The sequence below is a fragment of the Myiozetetes cayanensis genome, unplaced genomic scaffold (genome assembly GCF_022539395.1).
Source record: "Myiozetetes cayanensis isolate MyiCay16 unplaced genomic scaffold, myiCay2020 scf2-11, whole genome shotgun sequence".
Lineage (NCBI taxonomy): Eukaryota > Metazoa > Chordata > Aves > Passeriformes > Tyrannidae > Myiozetetes > Myiozetetes cayanensis.
The window spans coordinates 12,854,466-12,879,921 of NW_026087411.1; the positions used below are offsets into that span (position 1 = coordinate 12,854,466).

Here is a 25,456-nt window from a genome sequence, read left to right on the forward strand (position 1 = left end):
TCACACAATTCAGAAACTGTGCTAGGTCTGAAGACAAATATGTGAGCTGCCTGTCAACTTACTCACCAACCATCCAACCCAGACAGCTAGCTCGCAATCTCCCTTCCCTTTGTCTGTTCGACACTGCTCAGCTGTGCTTTCAACATTGTCAAAACACATTTCAATGCACGGGAAGATCCAGCAGGAACTGGGTGCCCTTGCAAAGGTGTGGAACTTTCTGACTTCAAAGGGCTATGGGAGGGGAAGCAGAAGCTCCACCTGCACAGTAGACCCAGAGCAACGTGGCCAAAGTGAGGGAGGGGTGGCAGTGGTGGGGCTCAGGACCCCTTGGTTTCCAGCAGCCGCTTCTACAAAGCTGGTATGGAATGCTCCAAGTGCACATCCCCTGAGCCAGTGCAGTGCACCCAGTCAGCCAGATCCTAAGCTGGGAACACGGTCACGCTAGGTTATTTTACTAAAAGGGTTGGCATACATGAACCATCAAAATCTGTACGTTTTAAAGTAGAAGTAGTCAAACTCAATACTCCAAAAAGCATTTTTTATGAACTTCCATGATTTTTCCTATTTGTATGGCCATCTCAGAGGTTTCCCTTTGCAAACTTAATTGCTGGATGACTGTTTTTGAAATGAAATCTCATTGGCTAATTATTCACTTTATTTAATTACCATTTAATTTCCACATTGTATGATGAATCACCAGAATCAGTCAGTAATGCACCTGCTGACAGGATAACTACTTTCATTTTGTTTTTCATAACAAATAAGTCACAGCTACTTTCAATAAACAATTTTTTAAGATTTTTAACTCTGTTACTAAAGTTTTACTGAGGTTTTGAGCTTTGAAACTATTTTAATACTCTGCAATTCTCCCAAAAGTCTGAAAACCAGAAAGTCCTACTATGATCCAAAAGAATAAAAAGAATGCTGCACTTTGAAAAGAGAGTCACACTTAGAATTTCTTTTTCATACCCAGTTAACTTTATATACAGCTACAGTATAATGTGATAGTAAATTTATACCCCTCCATTGTCACCTGTTCAAAATGCATCAGAATATTCGGTATTTTTTTTCTGTTTTTAAATCTCCATCAGAGCCTGTGTGACAACTGGAATAAACAAGCAGCCACGTTTTCTCATACTGGAAAAGTTCCAGAAGGGAAAGGGCTCTTGACATTACAGAGCTAAAGGAGTTTTCAAGACACTTTCTATTTCCATACTTGTTCTTTTGTATGCTAGGTTGCCTGCCATTATGTTTATGTAATTCTGACAGTGTTCTTAATGACACACTAACAGATTGTAAAACACGCTGCTGGCATTTACTTGTTTTTTATATTTTTAAAACAATGTCCTTCATGTAACAGTAGTTAAGCGCGGCAGAAGGACATCATTAGAGCCATGGTTAAACTGTAATTTACACCATTAGGAAGGCAGGAGCAATTTTTATTGCCTGGCAATTTTCTTGCTGAAATATTTGGACCATATGGCTCAATTTGTGTAATAACCTTAATTTCAGCACCCTTCAGGTCTGCCTCCATCTCCTACGGAATGGTAAAATGCGGTTTAGCAGAAAAGGCAACTGTCTATACTTAGAGAGTTGAGATTAATAACATGTCACGTCCTGTTTTTGGTGAAGGAATTCGAACAGCAGCCAGATGGTATCTCTACAAATAACTGTCAGGGGTCTTGATCTAATCAATACAATGTATTAATACATCTCCCTTCGCTGCTTCTCGAGGGGCTAGCGTGCAACATCTGGAAAGATTGGGGGGACCGCCAAGTAGAAAGCTGATCCTTTTCAGAATCAAACTGAGCCCAATTAATTTTTCATGTATACTTGATAACTGTTTCATAATGAGCTATGCGTCTTGACGGAGTTAGGGTTGGCGGCATGAGTGGCTTGTGCTTCCTATCCCCATTCAGTCCACTTACAGAAACCAACCCATTAATCAAACTATCTGGCATAAAACTGAAATCTCAGCTCAGCAAGAGATCAATAACCATCCTTAAAAAAAAAAAAAAGGCGCAACAACAAAGACCCCACCACAGAATAAGGCTTTAGTGGGCAAAAGTATCCAGGCATGACATTAGTAATTACTTTAAGAAAAACCAAAACTCAGAAACATACTCACCTGCCAGGAACCTATAACATAGAATTTAATATTACCTTCCTGTCAAAAAGTAACATTTATGTTCATTAAAAATACACTGCCATTCTGCTTTCTAGATATAGAGGCCATCTGGCCCCTATTCACCATAATTGCTATTATAGTCTCAAAAATAATATTTATATAATGCTGTAAATTAACAGCATTATACAGGCGGACACCCATTCCCACTCTCAGAGAGCTTTCTGTTGATAAACCCATGTTTTAGCACCATGGAGATATTAGGGTCTTGCTCCCTAAAAAAGAGGGAGTAAGATTACAGGCAAGACTATACGTGCATTCCAAGGCTTTTTGTAAAGTCTGAAAGGAGGAGAGAGAGAGGTCACTTGGCAGGCAGAAAATGGGAAACTGCAACAAGCATAGGGGAGATGAGCTTGAATGAGGCTGTGAAGCTGAGTGATGGGAATGGATTCAAAAGGGAGCAGTAAAGAGAAAGGACAGGAGGTCAGCTGAGAATACTAAACTTATCTTGCATAGGACACCCCACGGCTGTTTGATGAGAATGACTTTGGTGACTGTAGACCTGGATTAGATTCAAATGGAGTCCCCAGTGGTATGAGGCTCTATGTTATATTATCAATTCCCATGAGTCATACGGCTTGCTTTTTCTGCCCTTTTTTTTTTTTTTTTTTTTAAGGTAGAATTCTCTGTTTATTAAAACTACCCATTGTTTGCTAAAATTCCCTATGAAATATATGACATAATGCTTCTCAGTCAATTTGAATGAAAGACCTTATCTGTGGAGGGAAGTGGGGCTGGAGGGTAGGATGGGGGCTGGGGAGTGGTCTTTCTAATTATCAGCTGAAGAATTCCTGTATCTGTAACTGTTGGGCATGACTCTGGGGATTTTTAGGAAGCTGCCCTATGATTTCACCAACAAAGAGCACTATCTTGGAGTTGCCTGATACATCCATTTAAGAATGTTGCTGAAATGTGAATTAAAATCTAGTCAAATCCAATTAAGCATTTTTAAACAGATATCTAATTTGAAAAACAGCTGTACATATTACCCAACAAATTTTTGCCTCCTCCTTCTTCATTTTATTTCCTACTTATATATGAAAAAGCATCTGTAGCTTACCAAAACCTTGTTTTTAAAGCAGATTTAGTGCAGTTACACACAACAGGGTACAAAGGGAAGAATGTCTGCATATTATAGCTTCCTAACAAATTATACTTAGTAAGGTGAAGGTTTGTGGGGGTTTCTGTTTTATTTTGTTTTTACAAATTAGAAAACAATCTGTCAATGGTGTTTACCTACAGTGCCTGGTTAGTTTGATCTTAGTCTCAATGCAAGAGTTACAGAAAACATAAATAAAAAGTATATATAAAAACATTCTCCACATAGAGAAACAGTATATATGGAGCATTTATACAATCTCATTTAGCCTTTAGCCTTTGTCAGGTGGTCACTTATTCCCTTATGACTGCAGACGCACAAACTGAAAAGATTACCACTGCCAGAGTGCTGCCCATAACCACCTTTCTGTCAGAGGGTACCATCTTTTATATCTGTCAGACTGTGTAATTCCACTGTGTGGGTTAAGAAAGCTGATTAATCAGTGTAAAATTAAACACCTTCTTTGTCTGACACTTGCCCATAGTGGAACACAAGTGCACGAGACAAAAGCACTCCTGTGTGAACAGCTGCAGCCCAAGGATGGAAAATGTCCAGGCCTTAGATGTTATGGAGGTTTCATGGTGTAGAGAGGACATTCATGACCTTAACTAGGTTAGATACCTTAAGTCAAACATTATAAATATCTCTCAAAAGACCTAACTCTCCACGTGTTCCACTGATCAAAAAAAGACCTACATAATGGGTGAAAAATGGATCCTACACAAGGAGAAGCCCAAGGATAAAATACACCAGATATTTCCAAATAAGTAACTAATTTATTTGTAGAAGAAATTACCTATTGATCCAGGCACTCTAGTCTAGTCAATCTGGAATGTGTGATTAGGCATGGTCAGACATAACCCTCTCAGTGTTTTTACTTCTGGTCCAAAAATTCATGGCCAGACAAAGTTATGTTAACTTCATGTTGGACACTGAGTTAGGGAGAAAACATTCAAGAAAAAATGCAGTGAAATAAACTTCTTTGCTATAACTTCACTAATTCAAATCACCAGTTGCCTGACAACATATTAAGACCTCCCAGACACCAGACAAACCTTTTCTCACAACCCCGCAACCTGACTTGCAAGGATTCTTTCATTCTTGGCAGCGTTCCAGCAGGGTCTAAAGCTATGTTTCTGCAGCTGCTGAAAATATCCAGGAGACAGTGAAGTGGGCTTGTTTACAGCAAGGATGGTATAAACAGAAAAGCTGAAGCCTCTCTCTTTCTCTCTCACCATTCTCATCCAGTTCTATTACCACAGTACTTCAAAATCATCAAAGTTGTGCAACAATCCATTTCATCCTTTCTGCTCTAATTAGGCAATTCTACATGTCTGTCTTGATAGGTGGGGCTTACTGAAGCACTTAATCAGTTTCTGGAGGGGCATCATAGTGCCAATCCAAATGCTTATTTAAACAGAGCTATAGTGCCAAATCCAGCATATTCTGCAGCAGCATGGAAACAACAGAATCTGTGAGACACAGATTGCCTCACACACTTTTTTCAAGCTGCCTTCAACATGAAGGAGCACTTGTTCTGTATTCACCCTATGTAAGCTTAACAGTTCTAGAGATTAAAACACGGAAAGCATTTTATATTGCTGGGCTTTCCTGGCAAATAAAACAATTAGAGCAACTCCAGTACAAGCCCTTCCTGAAACTGTGCTAACGAGGCTTTGAATCTTAAAAACTGCATTTAAATCAAACGATTCATTTGCAAACCCATCACATACAGCACACACGTAGTAGGTGGGGATCATTTCATTGAAATTAGAAAGCAAATGTCTCTATACATGAGAGGTCACCAGTTGTTGTACATTAAAATCTTCTCACTGTTAGGCATAATTAAAATAGTCTAACAGTGGTTTCAGTAATTTAAACATTGCAGTATTGTTGTAATATTTTTCTAGGCTTCAAGAGTTCACAATTGTTTGGTCCAATCAAATCTGGGAACACTGGAGAAGTTATCACCCATCAAGGTAATTACTTTCAAGTTGAAATAATTACTCCATCAATGTTAATGGTCTTTCAACTTCAATAAAGCACTCACCTGCCGATAATCACAGCTAACCTCTTGCTCTCATGCAATTCCCTCTCTATTTAGCAGGTTATATTACAGCCGTTAGAGTGGTCACTTGTCCTGAACAGCTGCTGAATTTCACTTTGATCGTCTGTGAACCATAAAAAAATTAGTCATCTGTGTATGCTTTCCCCCTAACCCATAAGCCCTTGCAGAGCTAAGGAGATGATCTTTCGGCTGTATTAGGGCACTGCTGAGCAGCCATCTTGTTTCTGGTTGTGCCTACTTTCCACTCACTAAGAGCAGCACAGTAGCCTAATTAACTTTTGCCCTCCACTGCCGTTCGCAGCTTTCATTCTGTGCTAAGTAGCACATCTTCTGAACGTCTGGCAAGTGCAGGGATTCCTTCGTTTACTCTCATCTTGTGTTCTTAGAGTGCAGTCCATTTCCCAGGCATCTGAAATAGGCACGCATAAAAAAGATTCTCTGGTCCCTCTCCTTGGCATACTTATGCAAGAAGTAATGGAAGATTTTAGCCACAAGAATAAGAAAGTTGCCGTGTACAGTCCTTCACACTGCACTGATGAATAATATTATGTACAAGGAAGTCAATAACTATGGGGTATCTCATCTCTAATGCTGCCAAATGTTCACTGGTCTATATGAGGAAGCAGAAATGAAGGACCACACATGAATGTATTATGCATTTCTAAATGTGACAAATAAAAAGAAACTAACTGCAGAGGCATGATTCCAGATATCTGTAAAATACTGCATAGGAGGGGTGTATATACAGCAGTACCGGCCACTCTAGATTATTTGTGATATAGTATTTTCGATATGGAGTTCTTCAACAAATAACCTGTATTTGATATTCTTACTCAGGTTATACATTTGGTATACAAATTGCTGTCTGCTTATAACAACATAATCATGCAAGCCAAAACCTCATCCTCCTACCAAAGCCTTTATTATTGCTATTCTGCAACTCAGATTTCCCTAACACAGAAGAAATACTGCCAAGAGGAGCTTGGCCAGCGTAGTCATATACCACCTCCCAAATAATGTAAGGGAAGCCAACATGTGCTCTCAAGTGTTAGCGTAGCTGCATCCAAACCAAAGGCTTTGCTGCTGCAGTGATAACAGCTAAGAGATGTGTTAATTTTTTACACCCCAACCTGGCATAGCTATACCAAAAAAATCCTTTAATGACAAACTTGGCCTGAGAGCCTCACGCTGCAAAATACACTCTGAGAAGACCTGTGCTCCAGATAGGCACAGGTGCAGAATTTCCCAGGAATAAGGTCTATCACACTTACACCTATCTCTTGCATCTTGTAACAAGCACATTAAACTTTTATCTACACTTTTCTGAGGTGAATTTAACACACTGAGACCTTGATTCTACATAATAATAATTGGGGGGCACTGCCCATAGCAGGTAGTTTTTCTTTTTAACCCTCATCTCCGGATGCTTTTCCTTCTCCAAGGAATTGTGAGCTTCTCCAGCTCACATTCCAACAGCTACATATTCTTCTTACATTTTTCACTTGTCTTCTTGGCTTTGAATTCTTCTGCTCATGACAAACAACCAAATACTTGATATAATTGTCATGGGAAAAATGGCATTACACATCCCACAAAACATCTACCAAGAAATGTCCAAATCTACCCATGGTTTTACTTCACAGCAACATTCAGAATACAACAGGTAAAGAACTGTGATACTTTGATGCTGTTTGGCAGGCATTGGCTTTATAATGAAATCAGCTCTGGGTTCTATGTTCACAAGCTTAAGCCCTAAGTTCACAAGAGCGAGAATCTTGCTTTGACAATTTAGTCACTTTATGCAGATTTCTGTAAATGAGAACTTACTGTCAATCCATTCCCCTACAAACACATCTGTCTTTTGTTAATGCTGTCAAAGAAGACACTAAATATCATTCTTGCTTTAGAGGGTTACAATGAACTGCAAAGACATTGTGGGAGACACTTGTACTGCTGTAACCAGTCTTGACTTGACTTTGCTCTGCAAATAAACCAGAATGTCAGTTTAACTTGCTGTCACCTAACATCTGTCACTACACTCCTGGCCAAACAAGCTAAGGAAATGGGTGACACTGCTCTTTAACTGTGAAGCATCAAAATGGCTCACTGTATGTCACTTGCTTCTAAGGGTACAGGGAGATCCTCCTTTCATTTCAGTGGCAGCAGCTCTTGCTCTCAGAATTGAGTTCTCATTCTCACCTCCACAGGCAGTGTAAAATTTCAAAGAGTCGGTGATAAGCTTAAGGTGCCAGGCAGCCATACCTTTGACGTATTAATTCAAATACATATTTGTATTTGAATGGGGAAGCGAATAGCTGCATTTTGGGAAGGTAGAGTGGGTAAGTCTGTCAAATTGTTTGAAAACCCAGAAGATGCTTCTCATTTGGCTCTGGAAATGGATGGAAACGAAGCTGTCAAACTAGAACGGTCTGCAGGGACAACAGTGAAAGCTTAATTTGTATCCTGCAGTGTCACAAGGATTGTATTTCCACTTTAGGTTTCGGTCAAGCTTTATGTCCTGTGGCAGACAAGCACAAGGGTGGGATCAGCTACTGTGATTCTAGCACTGGTTGTTTTTTTTTTCTGGAATAATCTAATGGGATAAGAATGGAGTCTAACAGATTAAATAAAGGACCAAACTCATTGCTCATTTAATACTTTAAGTCTTACTTGTAACATGGAAGCTCGTGTGAGAGAATGACTAATGGCATATCCCACGAGGGAGCTCCAATAGAGATGCTTTAGGAGATTAAATGATTTAGCCTAGTACCCCTGAAAGCTATATTTTAAAGGGGCAGAAGTTTAATCATTGGAATGCTAGTTCCTTCAATAAAATTACATTTTAATTAAAGTATCTCATTCACAAAGCTACAGTTAAGGGTACATGTGCAATTTCATGATAAAATTCTATTTTTAGGGGTTTATAACTTTGAAAATTGGTGTCCAGGTTTTTGCCTGATGGGATATTTGACCTAACCTCCTGAAGATATCTTTGATAACAGGACTCTTTGCACTTTATGTCAATAACTTTGATTCAAAGCTTCAGCTCTTCTGCTATATTCAGAAGAGGTAGGATTCAGATCTCAGGTCCTTGGTATAAATCAGAAACAACTCTACTGAGTTAATGCAGCTGCAACAGCTTAAAGTAAGTGCAACTGATGGATAAGATGTGCAGAAAGATTCCCCCCTGAAGGGTAGAATAATATTTAAAATAAAAAAGGTAGCAAAAATAATAATCCATACATGTTCATGACAAAGAGCAGTAGAAAAACCATGCAAGTCAGCTTTGGTGCAATGCTAGTCAGCTATACACATGCTGCCAGAATGTTATTTTGATTCAGAATAATGTTTGGGGAAAAGAAAGGATTTTGGAGCCAGGAAAATACTAATTCAGTAAATAATAGCTTGTTAATCTAAAAGGCTTTTAAACTGATGCTGTTAAAGAAACACACTGTGGTAACATTATTTAAAAGACCATTTTGGTAGGTTTTATTACCCACAGTACAACCATCTTGGACATTTTCTGTTGTTGTTGGCATGCTTAGAAGACATTGCAATGCATGACTGGCCAGGTCAATTCTGATGCTCAGCAACACACTGCATGCTGCTGAAGCAGAGTATTGAGAGAAGCCCTGTCATCTCACCAGTTTTAAAATCTTAGGTGTATCATCACAATTATGATTGAGATTATTTTTCTTAAAACAAGTTAAGGGAGCTAAGTTGCAAAATGCCACTGAAGCCCAATAACTCCAGAATCCCAGTCTCCTTTTTAAAGCCTAGCATGCTGTGCAACGGGAATGTGACTGCTTCAAAAAGGCAAAAGTCTATATTCCTATCGTTCAGTTCAGGACCTGTTTTCTTTTTCAGAAAAAGATGTATTATAAACTTAATACTTCCAGGAAGCTAGACACAAAACAGCTTTGGAACCATATGATAACATGAGTATGTAAGATTACTGAGCCAGAAACTTCTCCCACCATCTCATGTAGAGATCTGTCTGAGGAAGTTACGTAGAGGTTATTATTGGGTATTCCAGAGAAGGGTCCTTAGGATCCTACTAGAATGTCAACCAGATACTTTATAATTGGGATAATTAAGAATTTAGGGGATTTCCAGTGTTATTCAATACAAACATGGACTATGAAGATGATTTAGGGAAAATTGTAGGTTTATGAACTTGAGATGGCACTGCTGAGGAAATCAAACTTTATTACAACCTCCTTAAGCATTTCCTAAAACTTGTTTTCAGGTGATAGCCAAGTACAGCAGTGCTATCCTAATATACAGCTGTTTAGTCCAACTACCTGTAAGCTGTCTTGCTATAGAAAGACTAGAATGTAATATATAAGTGGGAGGAGCAGTGGTAAATGCACAAAACATAACCATTTCTGTCACTGATTTACACAACATTGTCAGTCAGTTCACAAAACAGCCTACTCTTTCCTATCCCTTCACACACTGAGAAGAAACAGGAAAAGAAAGGAAAGGAAAAGCCATATCAGCAGTGCACAGTAACATTCTACTATAAGTACATGTAGTGGAAATAAAAGTAGATCAGCTTTTATTACTGATGAATTATGAAGGGAACATGTAAAAGCATTGCATATACGAACTATGTAATTAGTAATTAATTAATTCACTTTATGATTCCAAGTGAATTTAAAGAATAGAATTATATACAAGGAGGAATGATATTGCTGTTCTTTGTGCAGATTCCGTGAAACTATTTCACAGTCAGACAAAAAGCTCAGGACAGTATTTTCAGAGTGAGGCTGACAAAGGTAGATGTGCATAATTCCTCCAGACATGGCACATCCATGCTTTCGAGTAATCTACTTGCCTCTACCAGAAATCCAGTATTAATGCACAATGTTTCAGTCTTCACTGGGCGAAACACAAAATTTAAACCAACGAAACTACTGGCAACTGGAAACCCCACTTTTCTAACCAGTGTTAAGTGAGATTCTAAAATACAACAGAGAACAAAGCAGAGCAAAAACATCTTAAAACTGGTTTTGTGGTCCAGTTCTTACCATTACAGTTAGTGCCGTAACAGCTGGGGTGCTAAATGTTGGGTCGCTGCGTTTTTCCTGATAGACCACTCGATACAGGGATATCACACCATTGGGAGAGACAGGCTGGGTCCAGTTCAACCGCACTGAGTATGCACCTGTTGCTTGTGCCCAAGGGGCTCCCATGCCCCATGGGGAAGCCTCCAGAGTTTGGGTTGAAGCCCACAAGCTGTCCACTGACCCCACAGAATTTTGAGCTCTGGCACGATATTCATAGAGAGTAAAAGGTTGTAGGGCATCGGATGCATCAATAAACTCCAAGGCTCCTTCAGTCCAGATGAACAAAAGCAGCTCTTCTTGACTGCCCACAGGACGCCTGGAATAAATAAAAAGCAAAAGGCTTTTTATTTTAATAAAGTATTAAATAAATAAAGTTGAAAATAACTTTGGCAGTCCACAGTAGTAGATCCTGAAGTTCCAAGTTCAATCTGTATCTCAGAAAAACACAAAACTTATTTCCGTTAAGTTATACACACATACAAGGAACTGCCTACCTATCTTTGCATCTTAAAAGCATTTCCCTGAACTTGAATAAGGTGCTGAGTAGTGAAGATGAGATTTTTGAGGCAACCAATTATTCTCCTTTAACTAGAAGAATACTATAAAACATGTCAAACAAGTGTGATGTCACAGTCCAGAGTACCAGAGTAATAACAGAATAGCATATTGTCCTTCTAGGATAGAACACATCACAAATGAGACTTTCATAAATTAGAACGTGAAATTTTAAACATCTATGGAGTTGCTAAGTAATGACTTGAATTGCAATATGGGTGCAAGTTTTCAACATTTCTGAAAATCAAACTATTTATGGAGGTACTCACCTCAGGATCCCTCATTTATGGAAAACTTATGACCAATTTACTGGAGAAAAATATTACCTAGTGAAGAAGGGATAAATATTCTATCATGCCCTCAAAACTAAAGCTGTGCACTTTCAAATTCTGGTTTGCTCACAATAAATATCCCATTTTTTCTTGCAAATGGAATAAGTAATCCCTTGTGCATAGACTTAGCTGAATTTGCAGCTAAACCACAAAACCACATTAAAATATCACAAGTAGAGTTTTCTGTAATAAACTACATATTTTTTTCCAACGCTGTTTTTGTTTAAAAATGCAAACTTAAGAAATATGAGGACAATTCACTGTAGAGGCTTTTGGCACAATGGGGTTTTATTTTTGTACATATTTATACATATATGTGTGTATGTACACACACACATATGTACACATACATAAGTATACACAGGGTTATGACTACAGATGATCCTAAGCCCCTTTGTAATATGGTCCCTTCTACTATATAATTTACAACAGTTTTAATAAGCCAAGCACTCATCTTCAAAACAGAGTTATCAAATCAATTCTTTCACTTGGTATAAAAATGTTTGTGTGAAATTAAGTTGGTTACATTTAAACAGTGTGATAAATCTCAATGACGGTTGTGCTGTACTGCACATGAATTTAAGTATTTCTGCTACTCTTCACAGAAACCTTGGCCTTTGCAGAAAGTAAAAGCACTTTCACCCTCCATGCCAAAACCAAAAAAACAAATTAGATTATCTGCCACTTTTAGTGCAAGTAGGGCAAATCTGCAGAAGTAAAATTGGTTTGTCTGGCTACTGGGTGTCATCATCACTACACACACACAGAAGCTGAACAACATCTCTTTGGCAACAGAAAATCTGTGTTTCAAAAAATTCTGTTGAATTTGATTTTGTTAGATCAAACCAGGAAATAATTTTAAATTTCTAATTGCAACAATTTTTTTAGAACTGATAAGTCTTAGCTGCTTGTTATTCCCAGGTATTAATACACAAATAGGAAGACCATAACAAATGCATGTGTGTACACAGTTGCTTATTCATCCTTTCTGTATATGGACATATAAGGCACGAACGAAGACACTACCTTCTTATATGAAGCTGAATAATTTTTGCTAAATTCTGAGATAAGCAGACTATATGGACACTGTTCTGTTTATAAGGGTTGAAGTGTGGTTTTTTGTTGTTTTTTTTTCTTTTTAAATAGGAGTTTTGAGGTACAATATCATTAGTGTAGAGAAACAGGCAAGTTGTGTGTTGATACCGGGGGTTGGTTGGAAGAACTGGGTAAAGAATGGCAAGTAGAAGAAGCAGGAAAGATTCCCTAGGAATTCTCAGTCTCTCTGTATGAGTTGGGGTCCAAAATTTCCCATTGTCTCCAACATTCCACCAGCAGTTTTTAATACAATTCCCTATGCTCTGTCATAAGGGCAAATTAAGACTTATGCAGAACTCTCCCCTGGATGCTGTTAACTGATGTAAAGCAAGACATATAATTTTGAAATATTATATCTTCCTCTCGCACCTAAAAATACAGTGTTTTCTCTGTGTAGTCAAAAACATGCCTAAAAATTCTCTGTAAATAAGGGAAAAGAGAGTGTATTTTAGTGCAATAAAGTCATATTTAATATGTCTTGCTGACCGAACAGTATAGCCTTTAAATGAATACACAAATTTATGTTTTATAAATATTCTAAACTATGTGATAAACAGTTTTTTCCACACTGAAAGATCAAATATGCCACCAACTGTAAGCACATCCAGAGGCAAATCTGTACAATGTAGCCTGGTTAAGTATTTAGATCTTATTACTGCTGAATATTTAATGAATGAAACTTATGGTTAGGTAAATGGTTCCATCTGTAGTGCTAAAAACCAGAATATCTTCATGTATGAATAAACTTTGAGCAGAAGTGGTTGAACAGTCTGTAATCATTTCAATCGTCTTAAGATTTAAGATTCAGCTGCTCATTTAACTGGAAGTGTTTCTTATGTACAATGAGCTGCAAAGGAGAATAACATTTCCAAGAGCTGGAAGCTGCCTCTTAATCTGCATAGCCTGATTTGCTGCTTACATTCATTTTAAAGATGCTCAGATAGTTATTTTTATAAGGGCAAATTCTCCCTTCCCCACTGCCAATCTGAGCTGGATGACAGAAGAAGGAGAACACAATCTTCTTTGTGACAGCTAACCAGAGAGCTGCACGCCAAGGACTGCAGCGACGCCGACTGCAACATTCACCCCTCAGCCCCCTCACGTGTGAGGAGACAGTGAATCCCTGAGGTCTCGCAGGTCAAACCAGAATTATTCTTCACAAGTTTACCTTCCGCCATACAACAAAACTACATGTTTTAGCAGTGCCTGCTGCTTTGCTTACCAGAGTGAGTTATTTCTAGGAACACTGGTAAGTCCTGGGGTGAAATTCAAGTGACCGAGTAAACAGACTGTCAAATGTGGTGGAACAATGCAACATCAGCAGTCCCCCCTCCTACAGTTTAACATTCAATTAAACAAAGAAGCTTCACTTGCCACTTATATAAATCTATACTAAAGTAGCTTTTATGTTTGGGGGTACATTTTTTTAATATAAGTTTTGATGTTAAAAAAATGAACAAAAGGAATTATTGCACGTAATAGCTAGTTTAGATTGGGTATTGTATCAATGACAGGTGTAAATTAAACCCTTCAGGAGTTCTGTATTCAATGACATAGCCATCCATAGGGATTCTTATATTAAACTATCTAGTAACATATGTTCCTTGGAAGCTGTTTTGGGTGCAATTCATGGTTAAGGATATACAGTTAAGCAATGAATTACTCATAAAGAGTCAGTCTAGAAGCTTGTTGCAAGTCATAGCAGCCAACAGCTGCTGAGACATGTCTTCTGTCTTAAATTGCCTGTTGATTTTTCTGCTACACTTTCACCATCAGGACTACTCCACTAATGAGGGCTACATTTCAATCTCACAAATATACACTAAATAATATAACCTTATTGGGCATGACATACTCAGTTTGCTGGAAATTCAGACACTCCTTCAAGCAAGTTACAAAAAACAATACTTAAAATTTTACAGGAGGTATTTTTTAAGAGCCATCTCACGTGCCTCCTACACAGTTAATGCTGGTGGTCAACAGAGAGCAGTTTCATTAACTGATGTGACTTATATCTTATTAATATACAGCAAGAAATAAATCACTTATTTCCATAATACTATTTTTCCAGACTAGAAACTTCTGTGGTTGTCACAGAGACGTTATGTCATAGGAATAGGAAAAGAAGTAGATTAGGTGGTTATCTCATGAATCAGATCTTTTGTCATTCACAATCTCTTCTAAGTTGTGGTCCTTGCTAGAAAAGTTTAAAAGCCTCAGATATGTGTTTTAAAGTACTATCTTAATAAAAAATAAAATATCACCATCTCTTTTCTCATGAAATAACATTTTAATTTTTTGGTTTCTAGCAAAATGGCTGCAAACTTGCCAATGCTTTTATATGCTAGAGGAAAGCAAGAGTCCTGCCATTTTAAGGCAAAGATCTGCACACACACTAGCTCCCCAAGCATTGCAGGTTTTGAGTTAAATGAATTTATTTTGGTGGTGATGCAGTAAGGAAGAGGCACATGTTGAAGAAGAAATTACATGCCATAACCTCCCATAGAAATACTGCAGTCTTGCTGCTATAACAATGTAAGGCTATGTGTGGCTACAAAATGAAAAAGAACTATGTGCTTACATCCCATTTCTGATTTTTTGCAGCTATCTGAGAAAGATTTGATATTGTTGTTGTCTAAGCACATTTAAACTTCAGCTGAAATAACTGCCAAGTGATTCATGCCTATGTAGGTGAATATACCGATTGTATCTGGAGCCCCAGTGCGCCATTTTCATTTCACTTTAAATAAAAAACAAAATGTATCTATGTCAGTCAGTGCCCTTCTGCTGTACTCAGAGGTATCAAACAGGCTACAATTATGATTGTGAAGTGATTGTGTCACATTGGAGGAAGGTTTATTGCTTTTGAGTCTGCTAGGCAGTAACACATTCTGTTTCATATTACTCTTTATATCATTGTTTGGCTGTGACTAGAATAATCAAATGCCATCAAATGCTGTCAAATTCAATTTACAGTATTTTTCACTGAAGCAGGCTTTCTGCATTATATTTCCTGTTTTCCCTTTCTATGGTTGCCATGGAATAGCAGTGGTAATCATCAGCTTTATTTACAAAACCAACAGACTGAAGACATGTCTTGGGCTATAACACACACTTTATTCCTCTTTATGCAGGGGAGGGACTTGGGTGTTTTGATCAGATAATTAAAAAAAGGCAAACAAAAGGATATTTCAAGACAGCAGGAATTTTTAGAGACTACTAACATGTTTAAGGCAAAAATGAATTTATATTAATTATCACTGAGGATTCCAAATGGTAATTTGATTCCATGTCTTCTCAGTCACACTAATATAATAAAAAGTCCAAGATTCTTTGTGGAATGTTAAGATGAACCCAGTATGTGTTTGCCATCCATACTTAGAGCTGGGAAAAACAGGAACTTAAGTGTTTAAACTCTTCTCCAATATATGGCTTGAATTTTATATTTTCTGACTTCTGAATCTATTCAAGAAGGTTGCTTCAGTGAGCTTTTAACAAAGGGTCAATGGGCACAGTAGACATTGGCACTCTGCTAGTTTAATACTGCCCTAACCATAGCTATCTATATAGAAAAATCTTCACACAGACCTTAGGAAACTCCTCATAGGAAGTGAGAATGTGTCAGTCAACAACCTAGACAGGGCAGAGGAATACAAACACCAAGGAATATAAATAGGTGCACTGTAATCACTGTCCAGATTACTTACAAACAGGAACATAAATTGGAAAATTGATCGGGTTTAGGAACCTAGATACCTCTTTCCACTTTTAAAAGTCTCAGGAATGGTGCATTACTCCTGTTTCCATTCTAAAATTCTCAACTGTCTATCAGAGAGGATTGAAGTTTGTGCCTAGTAGTCTGGGTAAACACAGTATGAATATCTATCTTACAATTTTTAAAAAAATATATTTTCACACGCTTTTTGTTATTTGTAGTTCAGGAAGGTGATTGTTGTCTGAGCTCATATTCTCAACTTGGCCATTCATAGATCAGAATCTTACCTTAGCATTTGAAAGGTAATACATATTTTTTCATACACTTCTACACTTTTTTCATCTCCTAGTATAACAAGGACTAAAGAAAGGAACCATTAAGTAAGACTAAGAATCTGAGGTGATAAAGTAATTTACCTGTAAATAAAGTAGTTAGTAATGATGCCATTTGGTTTCTTAGGCGGAGTCCATTTCAATTCTATGAGTGCAGATCCAATTGCTTTAACAATAGGTGGGCTCAATTCTCTAGGAGGTGCTTCAGCAGTTCTTGAATATGTTTGACCACCCACTCCACACCCACCTACAAAACAGAAGTTTGCTTAGGGATCAGAGATTTGTCCTCAAGAACAACAACAACAAAAAATACAGTAAAAGCAAATGAATGTCAAATAAAGAAGCTCATGATGAAATATTGCCTTATTTCACCTCATTTAATTGTTAAATACTCATTCAAATTACCACAGATCTACTGATGAATTACTCTTGATTTTCACCAGTGGGGGTGAGGAGCATATTAGTTAGAAAACATCATTTTAGAAATACTTATTTCAACAGGATTTTGAAATTTTCCATCAAATTCAAGGAATTTTGCAATTTTTGGGCTTCTCTCTCATGCCTTTATGATTACCACTTCTTGCTGGTGAGTAGTTACAGAACTGATTCAGTTCTGTATATCCATTTTCAAAAATTTCTAAGCTGTTTCTGAAGAGCTTTTAATAAAGTGGCACAGAAATACATTTTTTAAATCTCCACTTAAAATATTCATGATATATCCTGGAGAAATATCTAATGCTTTATCCAGTGCTGGGCTTTCTTCTTACTGGGCAAACATTTGACTCCAAAGTAAAAAAATAGATTTCATCTCTTTTGCTGAGCTGAATCCATCCGGAAAATCTCCATTCCCTTCCAGTCACACAGGTGATTCTTTTAAAAACTGTCTTACCATTTTGGCATGCCTGTATTCTTATCTCATACAGAGTGTAGGGATCTAGGCCATCAACAAAGGCAAAATGTGCACGTCCTACTGGCTTCACCAGTAGAGCAGGACTGCTCGCATTTAGCAAGATGTTGTATTCCAAAGGCACATTGACAATGAATATCCCTGTTGTGAAACAGAGAAGAACTGGTGATTATCTGAAATACTAACAACAGTGCAGGACAACTTCAAAGAGTCATTCATCATATGCAATTTTAAATGTAAGCCCCCCCTGGAGGTTTTCCTACTGCCTCTTTTGAAAACTACAATCATTTAAACATAAACTGAAACAGATCCATCTGCAGATTATAACTGGAAGACAGACATTACAGTTCTTAGTTAAAAACCAAAATTCAATTCTGTCAATGCTCATGTTGCAATTGCTACTTCTGGGAAGAGTGACCTTCTGACTTGGAACCAGGCAGCTTTTACTTATTTCGGAGGAGCTACAGCTATCAAGCACTGCTGTTTGAATAGTCATATGATCAAAAAAGAGAATTGCAACCATTCAGCAAATTATCCCTTTTTAGCCCAAGAGTAGTAGCTGAGTGTAGGTCCTTAGCCTGCTTCTCCAGTAAAGTACAATACAATAGCTTGAGCCAAGAAACATGTAATTTTAACTGATGTAAACACAAACTGTTTTTGTTAAAAAAACTCTCAGTTTTTACTATTTCAATTCAAACATTTTCCCCATCTATTCCTATTCCTGTTTTGTCAGTTCCCAATTTTCCAGTTTCACTGAGAAGCTGAAAAAACTGTTTCCTCAGAAGAACAAGCTAAGCCACATGACATCCCATCAGAACGATAGGCATATGTTCCTGAATCTTCTCTTGTCTTCCACATGACTTCTCTAGGGTTTGGTTGGTTCATTCGTTTGGTTTGAGGTTTTTTTTGTAATTAGGAAATGGGTTGTAGGTTTTTCATTTTTTTGTCCACTCTAGACTGTTCTATTCAGGCAGCAACAACTTCATAAAGCCAAAAGAATGACCAAACAAGAGTGTCTATTAAATGTGTTTCCTTCATTCTGCAGTCATGCAAGGAACAGTCCTAAGAAAGAACAAAGTGCAAACTAGACAAGGTTCATTTCTGAAATGAGTCGAAGATGTATCTGATTAGTAAAAGCACATTTCTCTTTCAAAATAGCACCTACTGGAGATGTCACAGAGATGTCTTTGTGACTGCACCAAGGACCAGATGCCCATGAGCACTTCTGAGACTTGTCCAGACCTTGAGAATCTTTCCATTTGCAACTTTGGAAAACAACTCAACTTCTTCTCTTAATTGTAGTTTTGGTCCTTTTCTGATAAATTAGCTACATTCATACTATTACCCTGAAGCTACCATTTTTTTCTACTGCTGTGCACCTTTTACATGGATTTTTTTTTAGCTAAGTATGTATGTGAATATGCACATTAACCAAAAAAAAAAAAATTTACAATAAATCAGAGATTTCAAATTTATTTGTGGTATTGATGTGCTTTGGAAGATCAGAAAAATCTTTGAAATATCAAGTTTTTAAAATTCTCATAAGAAAAAGAGGATATAAGAATCCCAAAGAAATAACTTGCTGCTGCCTGACTAGATGCTAGACAAAGAAAATGTCACTACACAAGAAAAGTCCCAAAGTAGAGGTAATCTTATTCAACTGCTCAGCTTACAGGAAGAACAAAGATGTTAGTAGTTGTTGGAAGAGGTGAAGAGGAGATGAAAAAAGCAAAAATCCCCCAGTAAAATTTTCCTTTTTCAGTGTAAAGCTTACCAGAAAAACATCAAGATCTAATAATTAGGAATAGAACAACAGAAATACAACTTTTAAAATCAAGCAGGAGTAAACCTGTAGGAGGTGACTCGAAGTAGATTGTTTTAGCAACAAAGAAAATTAATTTTTGCCTGATGAATGGAAGATGAAATGCTCCAGAGGAGTGCACTTGAGTGTGTGTTGTATAATTTTGCATTATTATTATTACTACTACTACTATTATTTTCCCCCTACAATTGGAGGGCCTGTAAGGGATACAACTGAATATGTGGAAGTAAGAGTTTGAAATGGAAGACAGCACATCAAATAGAAACATTTTTTAACCTCCTAGCTAAGGTCCCCTTCTTCTCCAGTCCTGCCAGATATTTCAGCCAGAAAAACCCACTCTCTTATGAAAGTAACATACAATTCAGTTTTGTGCATCTGATCAGTGGGTTTATTCTAAGCAAAATTCACCAGAAACCTTTGAAACTGAAATTATTCAGAATGCTTGATTTCCCAAGAAAGAATAAATACAAACAAGGACAGAAGAATCCAGCCATCAGGATGCAGCAAAGGTCACTTATTTCAAAGTAATTGACCTATCTGACAGTGTTGGACAATGTTCAGGCCATATTAGAAATCATTAAAAGAACTTCAAGCCACAGCTGAAACCGAAAATCTTAAAATTTTGCTAAGTGTTGCACTATATTAGAAATTATACCAATAATAAATATGCTCAAGAAAAAAATTTTCTCAACAAGTGAAAATGACATTTTAAATAAAATCAAATAAATATCCTGAAAAATTCCAATATCCAATGGAAATTCTCCTACAATTTGACCAAATTCATTGAATACTAAGATTAAAGGATCACTTTTTCATCTGGAAAATTATAAGATATGCTCTTACAAAACAGAAACTTGTAAAAAAACTCCTTTCTTTTAGAACAGCCTTCAGCATCTGCAGCCAGTCGGAGACTACTACCTTGTGTGCTCTGATGACTGAAAGAAACAAAATAGGCATATTTGTTAAAGTCAGCCGGGAAACCACACGACTTGGTTAGTTCCAGAGTTCATAAATTCATGTCAGAATAAAAGGAACCATAAAAGCACAAGTGAACCAATTTACCCTAAGTGCAAATGGCAGTTTTGTTATTTGGTGTCAAAGTTACCATGAGCACAATGACAACCTGCCATAACACATTTTCATGTTCACTAAAGAACAAGGATTTAGTTGGTTAATATTCCCAGCAATACTCTTTTTCATAATTTACAACAACTAGATGCTGATAGGTTATTTAACATTTATGAAGTTAAGATGTAATCAGAAAAACCCTGATTATCTTTACAAATAAAAAAGTTAAATTATTCCACTTTTTTTTTCTCTGTGACTTCATTTCACAGCAGGTGCACATTCTGCAATGGGACAAATCAATCAAACAAAACCTTGGGTTTTTGTGGGCGTATTTGGATAACATTTAATGGACAATTCTGTGCAAAACTCTGCAAATTAGGTTTGATGGCTTTGTGTACTTCAAAACTAGGATAGGTCAAAAATAGAGCTTGCAGCTCAAGATGCCGAACTGGAGGGAAAAAGTCAGTCTTTTACAGACTGGTCACCAAAAATCTGTTTGAAATCAATTGTTGAAAAAGTTTTTACTATGATGTGAAATCCAACCACAATTAGAGCAAAATAGTTAAACTGTTTCACTTCTAGTAAAAAAATGCCAAAATAGCATTAAATGCCATATCTTTTCAAGTTACGTTTTAATATTTAAATTCACAAAATAAACCCTCATATTTGGCTTTCTGAAATCAAGTATTTACATTATGCTTCAAATATCCAGACATCTCAATCTGGTTGTATCAAGCATTCCCAACAAGAATGAAAAACATAACAGCTGGGGATGCTTACTGCTTTCAAGATGCAGAACTGTGGATATTGAGCTTGAGAAGCTTTTCTTACAGGGAGGTGGAGCAAACAATAATTTAAGTGAGAAAACAAAAATGAGAAAATGTAACAGTGGTTTAGCAAAAGTCAGATTTGTTACGCCACAAATAAAGAAGGAACCAGATTAGCTGAGGAAGCTAAGTGACAAATAAATGGCATTCAGTTACCATTTTTGATCCCAAGAAGAATAAAGTAGGAATCCTGATGTTACACAACTTTCATACTAATTGATAAGCAGACCCAGAAGTGGATAAAGTAGAGTGTTACAGCATGATGAAGAAGAAGACACTTTAATCCAGATGATCATTAGCATATGAAGCAAATAACTTAGGAGCAGAGGACAGGATCCTCTTTTGAGCCTGTTCAACTTTCATGTTACCACCAGCACTGAAGACGCCTAGAAGAATCAGGCCCCCAGTGAGGACCAGAGGTGTTGTCAATGAGATGGAAAGCAGGATGGCTACCTGCCTACCTATCCATAACATTTATGGATATACCTTGGGGACATTATGTGGTGGGTTTTTTTTTTTCATTCAGCTTTTCTGCTTCTATCTGTGTCACTAATAGTTGTTCCATAAGAATTGTAACATATCCTTCCATAGTGTATCAGTGAAATGTGCCGTCCTTTTGAGGTCTGTGCACTGAGGCAATGAAACACAAGATAATGGGATACCTATTTCAGAAAATAAAGTCTTATCTTCCACAGTGAGTGAGGTGTGTCAAATATTTTTTTTCTGAATCCATCACTTTAACCACTGTTGGGCCACCTTGCTATTTAGCTAAGTCAGGAGTTTTGAAATGCTACATACCTATAAAGTCATAAGATTTAGATATATTACAGATGCTGAAACATTATAATTAAAACCATCTAACAGGAAGGTCTGTGTAATATGATGTGTCCATAATTAATCCTGAGGGTGATTATTTGAACCAAATTTATTACAGCAGATAAGATAGAATGACAAAGTATCTCTGATATCCACAGACAGGAAGACACTATGAACAAATACCCTCTCATCAAAAATCGGTTAATTAAAAGCATGGAGTCTATACCAGTGAAAACAACTGTTTCATCCAAGAGTGACTGCCAAGCCTTACAATCCTTATAAGTAAAGCTGCATTCTAGGTTTATAAGGGAAACCTATATTATCTCATTATAGCCTATTGTGAAACAAGGATTCATGCCCAGAAAAAAATAAATTGGAAAAAAATAGTTACTCTATGTACAATGACATAAACAAGGATAATAAGCTGTAGACTCTTTAGGCTAATCCTACCAAGCTGAGGATGTATGTGGCCCTAGACAAGCGTATGCATAGGAGATGTTAATGGGATCTTTGCCATTACAAAAGATCAGAATTTACAGAACAAACCTCCATCTGCATCTTCCACAGTCTTCCATTTAGAGAAAAAAAAAACAAATACTGGAAGCATGAAGGACATAGATTGAGCACGATACAGGACTGTGAAGGGTCAGTAATTAATTTCCTAGCTTCTGCATATAACTGTGCTTCCCCACACAGGTTTTAGTAGCATTAGTAGCATTTAGGAGCTTTTAGTAACATTTCTCTGCTGTTAGTACTCCCCATTCCTGTAAGATCAGCTAGTGGCCCTGAGGTGCTATAATAAAAGGAACAGTAAGATTTGCTTTCCTGTCATTTTCTTGACTAAGAAGAAAATGAATGCCATCCCAGCTGAAACCAGGATAATACCCAACTGAGGTACTCTATGAAAAAAATCCCTTATGCATATTTAAAAACTTAAATAATTGGCCCCACAACAAGAAGGCAGAGAGAAAGGGTCCTGTGCAGGGCCAGGAGTTGGACTCGATGATCCCTGTGGGTCCCTTCCAACTCGGCATATTCTGTGATGTCCTAAAAAATCCCTGGAAGTGAGATAAGGGTTCAAGGTGCATCCCAGTATCTGGGAAGAAGCACATGGACCTTCCTCAACTGAGAATGATTCCTACAGTCATCAACCCTGCATCTTCTACAGAGTCATAATGTCCAGCCTTCTCCTCACCCCTCTCATTTTGTGGTTTCAGGAATACATGAACCTTTGTATGCATAATCTTTATCGCAATATAACCAAATGTACTACACAGAACCTCGTTCTCCTTGCAGGCTTGTAACCCAGTACAAGTAACAGGAATTCAAGCAGCTGGACAAGGTCTAGAACAAGCACATGCTTTTCTGGGAAACACCCCACTCTTCACAAGTCTATGATATTCCAGTACATTCTTATGTTTTAAATCTATTTAAAATGTTGCTGAATATTTTGTACCTTAAATTATATTTATTATCAAAACTATAATACAGCATGAGTCACTTTCCAATAAAGCCAACTGTAGATTATATGCCATTTGAATTCACCTGCCTTCTGCTGGGTTCTAAATCCTTTCAGGCAGTAGGGGAAAAAGTTTAATTTAAGATTTTAATCTTTTTCATATATTATAGCATTTCTATAATGGATTTTGTGCTTCTGAAAACTAAAAGATTGACAGCTCAGGGTATTATAGATTTATTAATCATTGCTTAAATGGGTAGGGGCAACGCTGCTAAGCACTGCAACAATACTTGCGATCTCAGCCTTGAAGGCAAAATACTTTTTCTAGGTGACTTTATTTTTAAAGCCAATTGACTCTACTGTGGCTGCTATGCAAGGATAGAACATCTTAAATAATTAGGAAGAGGAGACATTAAAGAATTCCATGAGTTCATTGATAAAACACGTGGTTGTTACTGCAATATGCAAACGTGGTTTCTAAAAGACTGACCTCATTTTAACTGAAAAAATCCCAATATCTACAAACTGGAAGACACCTTGATGAACTAGAGAAAAAAATTATTCATTTACAATGCTCTCATTGTCCCACAGTAACTCCAGCATATAATTTTTATAATATCAGTAAAGCACATCAATCTATCAAGCTATAATCTATATTAATGAAACAGAGCACAGTATCTTATTAAAAAAAATGCTATTTTTCAATTATTCCTTCTTAGCCTACCTCTGTGGCAGGCCAAGACCACCTGGTCATATTCAGGAGAAGAATAACTAGAGGAAAAATATTTCTGGACCTTTGCTGACACACCATCCTGCAAGGTAACAGATCCATATAACACTATGGTCCTTGGGCAAATAAAATTTACTCGATCAGGTCAAAGCTAGCACAGGATCTCTTTGTCACAAAACCTAAAATGTTTTCAGGTTTCTCTGGTGATATCTCAGGTTAGTCTGAACAGAAGAGAAATCGTGTTTGTACCTTAATATTTGCACTCAAAAATACTTTACAAGACCACATTAAAATATGGGGTTTTGGTAAACTAAACCTCACAATACTCATTTCAAGTATCTAGGTCAATATTATTAAAATAGTATGTCTCTAGGACACAGTAGCTTTAGATTACTGACTATTTAAATCATACAAACACTAACACCAAATATGAAAACCAAAAATGTCAGAATGATTCTGCTGCCTACCTGATTATACTAATTTTTCCATCCTTTCATTTTGCTACAAAGTGCTACACAGAAATACATTTTTACCTGGCACATCCCAAGCTAGAAATATAGAATACGCATCAATTACTGTGACGTTATATGGGACATGAATTTTCTCTGGTGTTCCTACTGGTGTTTGTATAACATATTTGTCACTGGTGTTGCTGCCGCCCCAAGTGCTGGCTTCCAGCTGGTAAACATATCTGCACAAACACAAAAAGATGAGTAGACACTGTGGTTAGAAGCTTTAAGCATATCAGTATCAGAACATTTCCATTTTCACCATTTTAAAGAGAATAGACTATACAAAGAGTATTACAAATACTGCACTAGTGCAGATCTTCACCTCTAAGTTTTCTTAATGTGAGAAAAGTAACTACTCAGAATAATTATCATAGAGTCATAGATACTAATACTAAAATAAAAGTAGTAATACTAAATAATATATTAAATACTAATACTAAAATTAACACTGGTTTACATAAGAGGGAGAAGTATTGACTCAAAAAGTGTCAAAACCAATTTCAGAATGACCTCTATAAAAATATCAGCAGCCACTTTTGACCCTGTATGTTCAATATGCACTGAAACATTATATACCACGTGCAGGGTTGTTTGTCATATAAGCCCTGAAATTTTCTGAAGTATATTTCATGGGAAAAAACCCCAACCAATGAGCTACCAACAACCAGCCAAGGAAAAAAATAAAAAGCTTCACTTCTTTGAATCAGAATGACCTATTCATAGAAAAGGAAAAATGATTAAGGTCTTTCCAATACTTGGAAGCCTTCTAGAAGTGCTCTACCAATTTTCAGTAATTAAGTCATATTGTAAGAGAGTTTTCTTTTGTTCAGAGTAACTTATATTTTGTACATCTAACAGAGGT

The 25,456-nt window shown here is 37.0% G+C and overlaps 1 protein-coding gene across 1 annotated transcript in view; it reads right to left on the reverse strand.

Moving 5' to 3' along the window:
* USH2A (usherin) overlaps window positions 1–25,456 on the reverse strand; it is a 378,573-nt gene that overhangs the window by 42,807 nt on the left and 310,310 nt on the right. Inside the window, 4 exon segments of the mRNA XM_050315138.1 lie at window positions 10,386–10,740; window positions 16,538–16,700; window positions 17,343–17,501; window positions 24,616–24,773. Coding sequence (XP_050171095.1) covers window positions 10,386–10,740; window positions 16,538–16,700; window positions 17,343–17,501; window positions 24,616–24,773 — 835 coding nt within the window.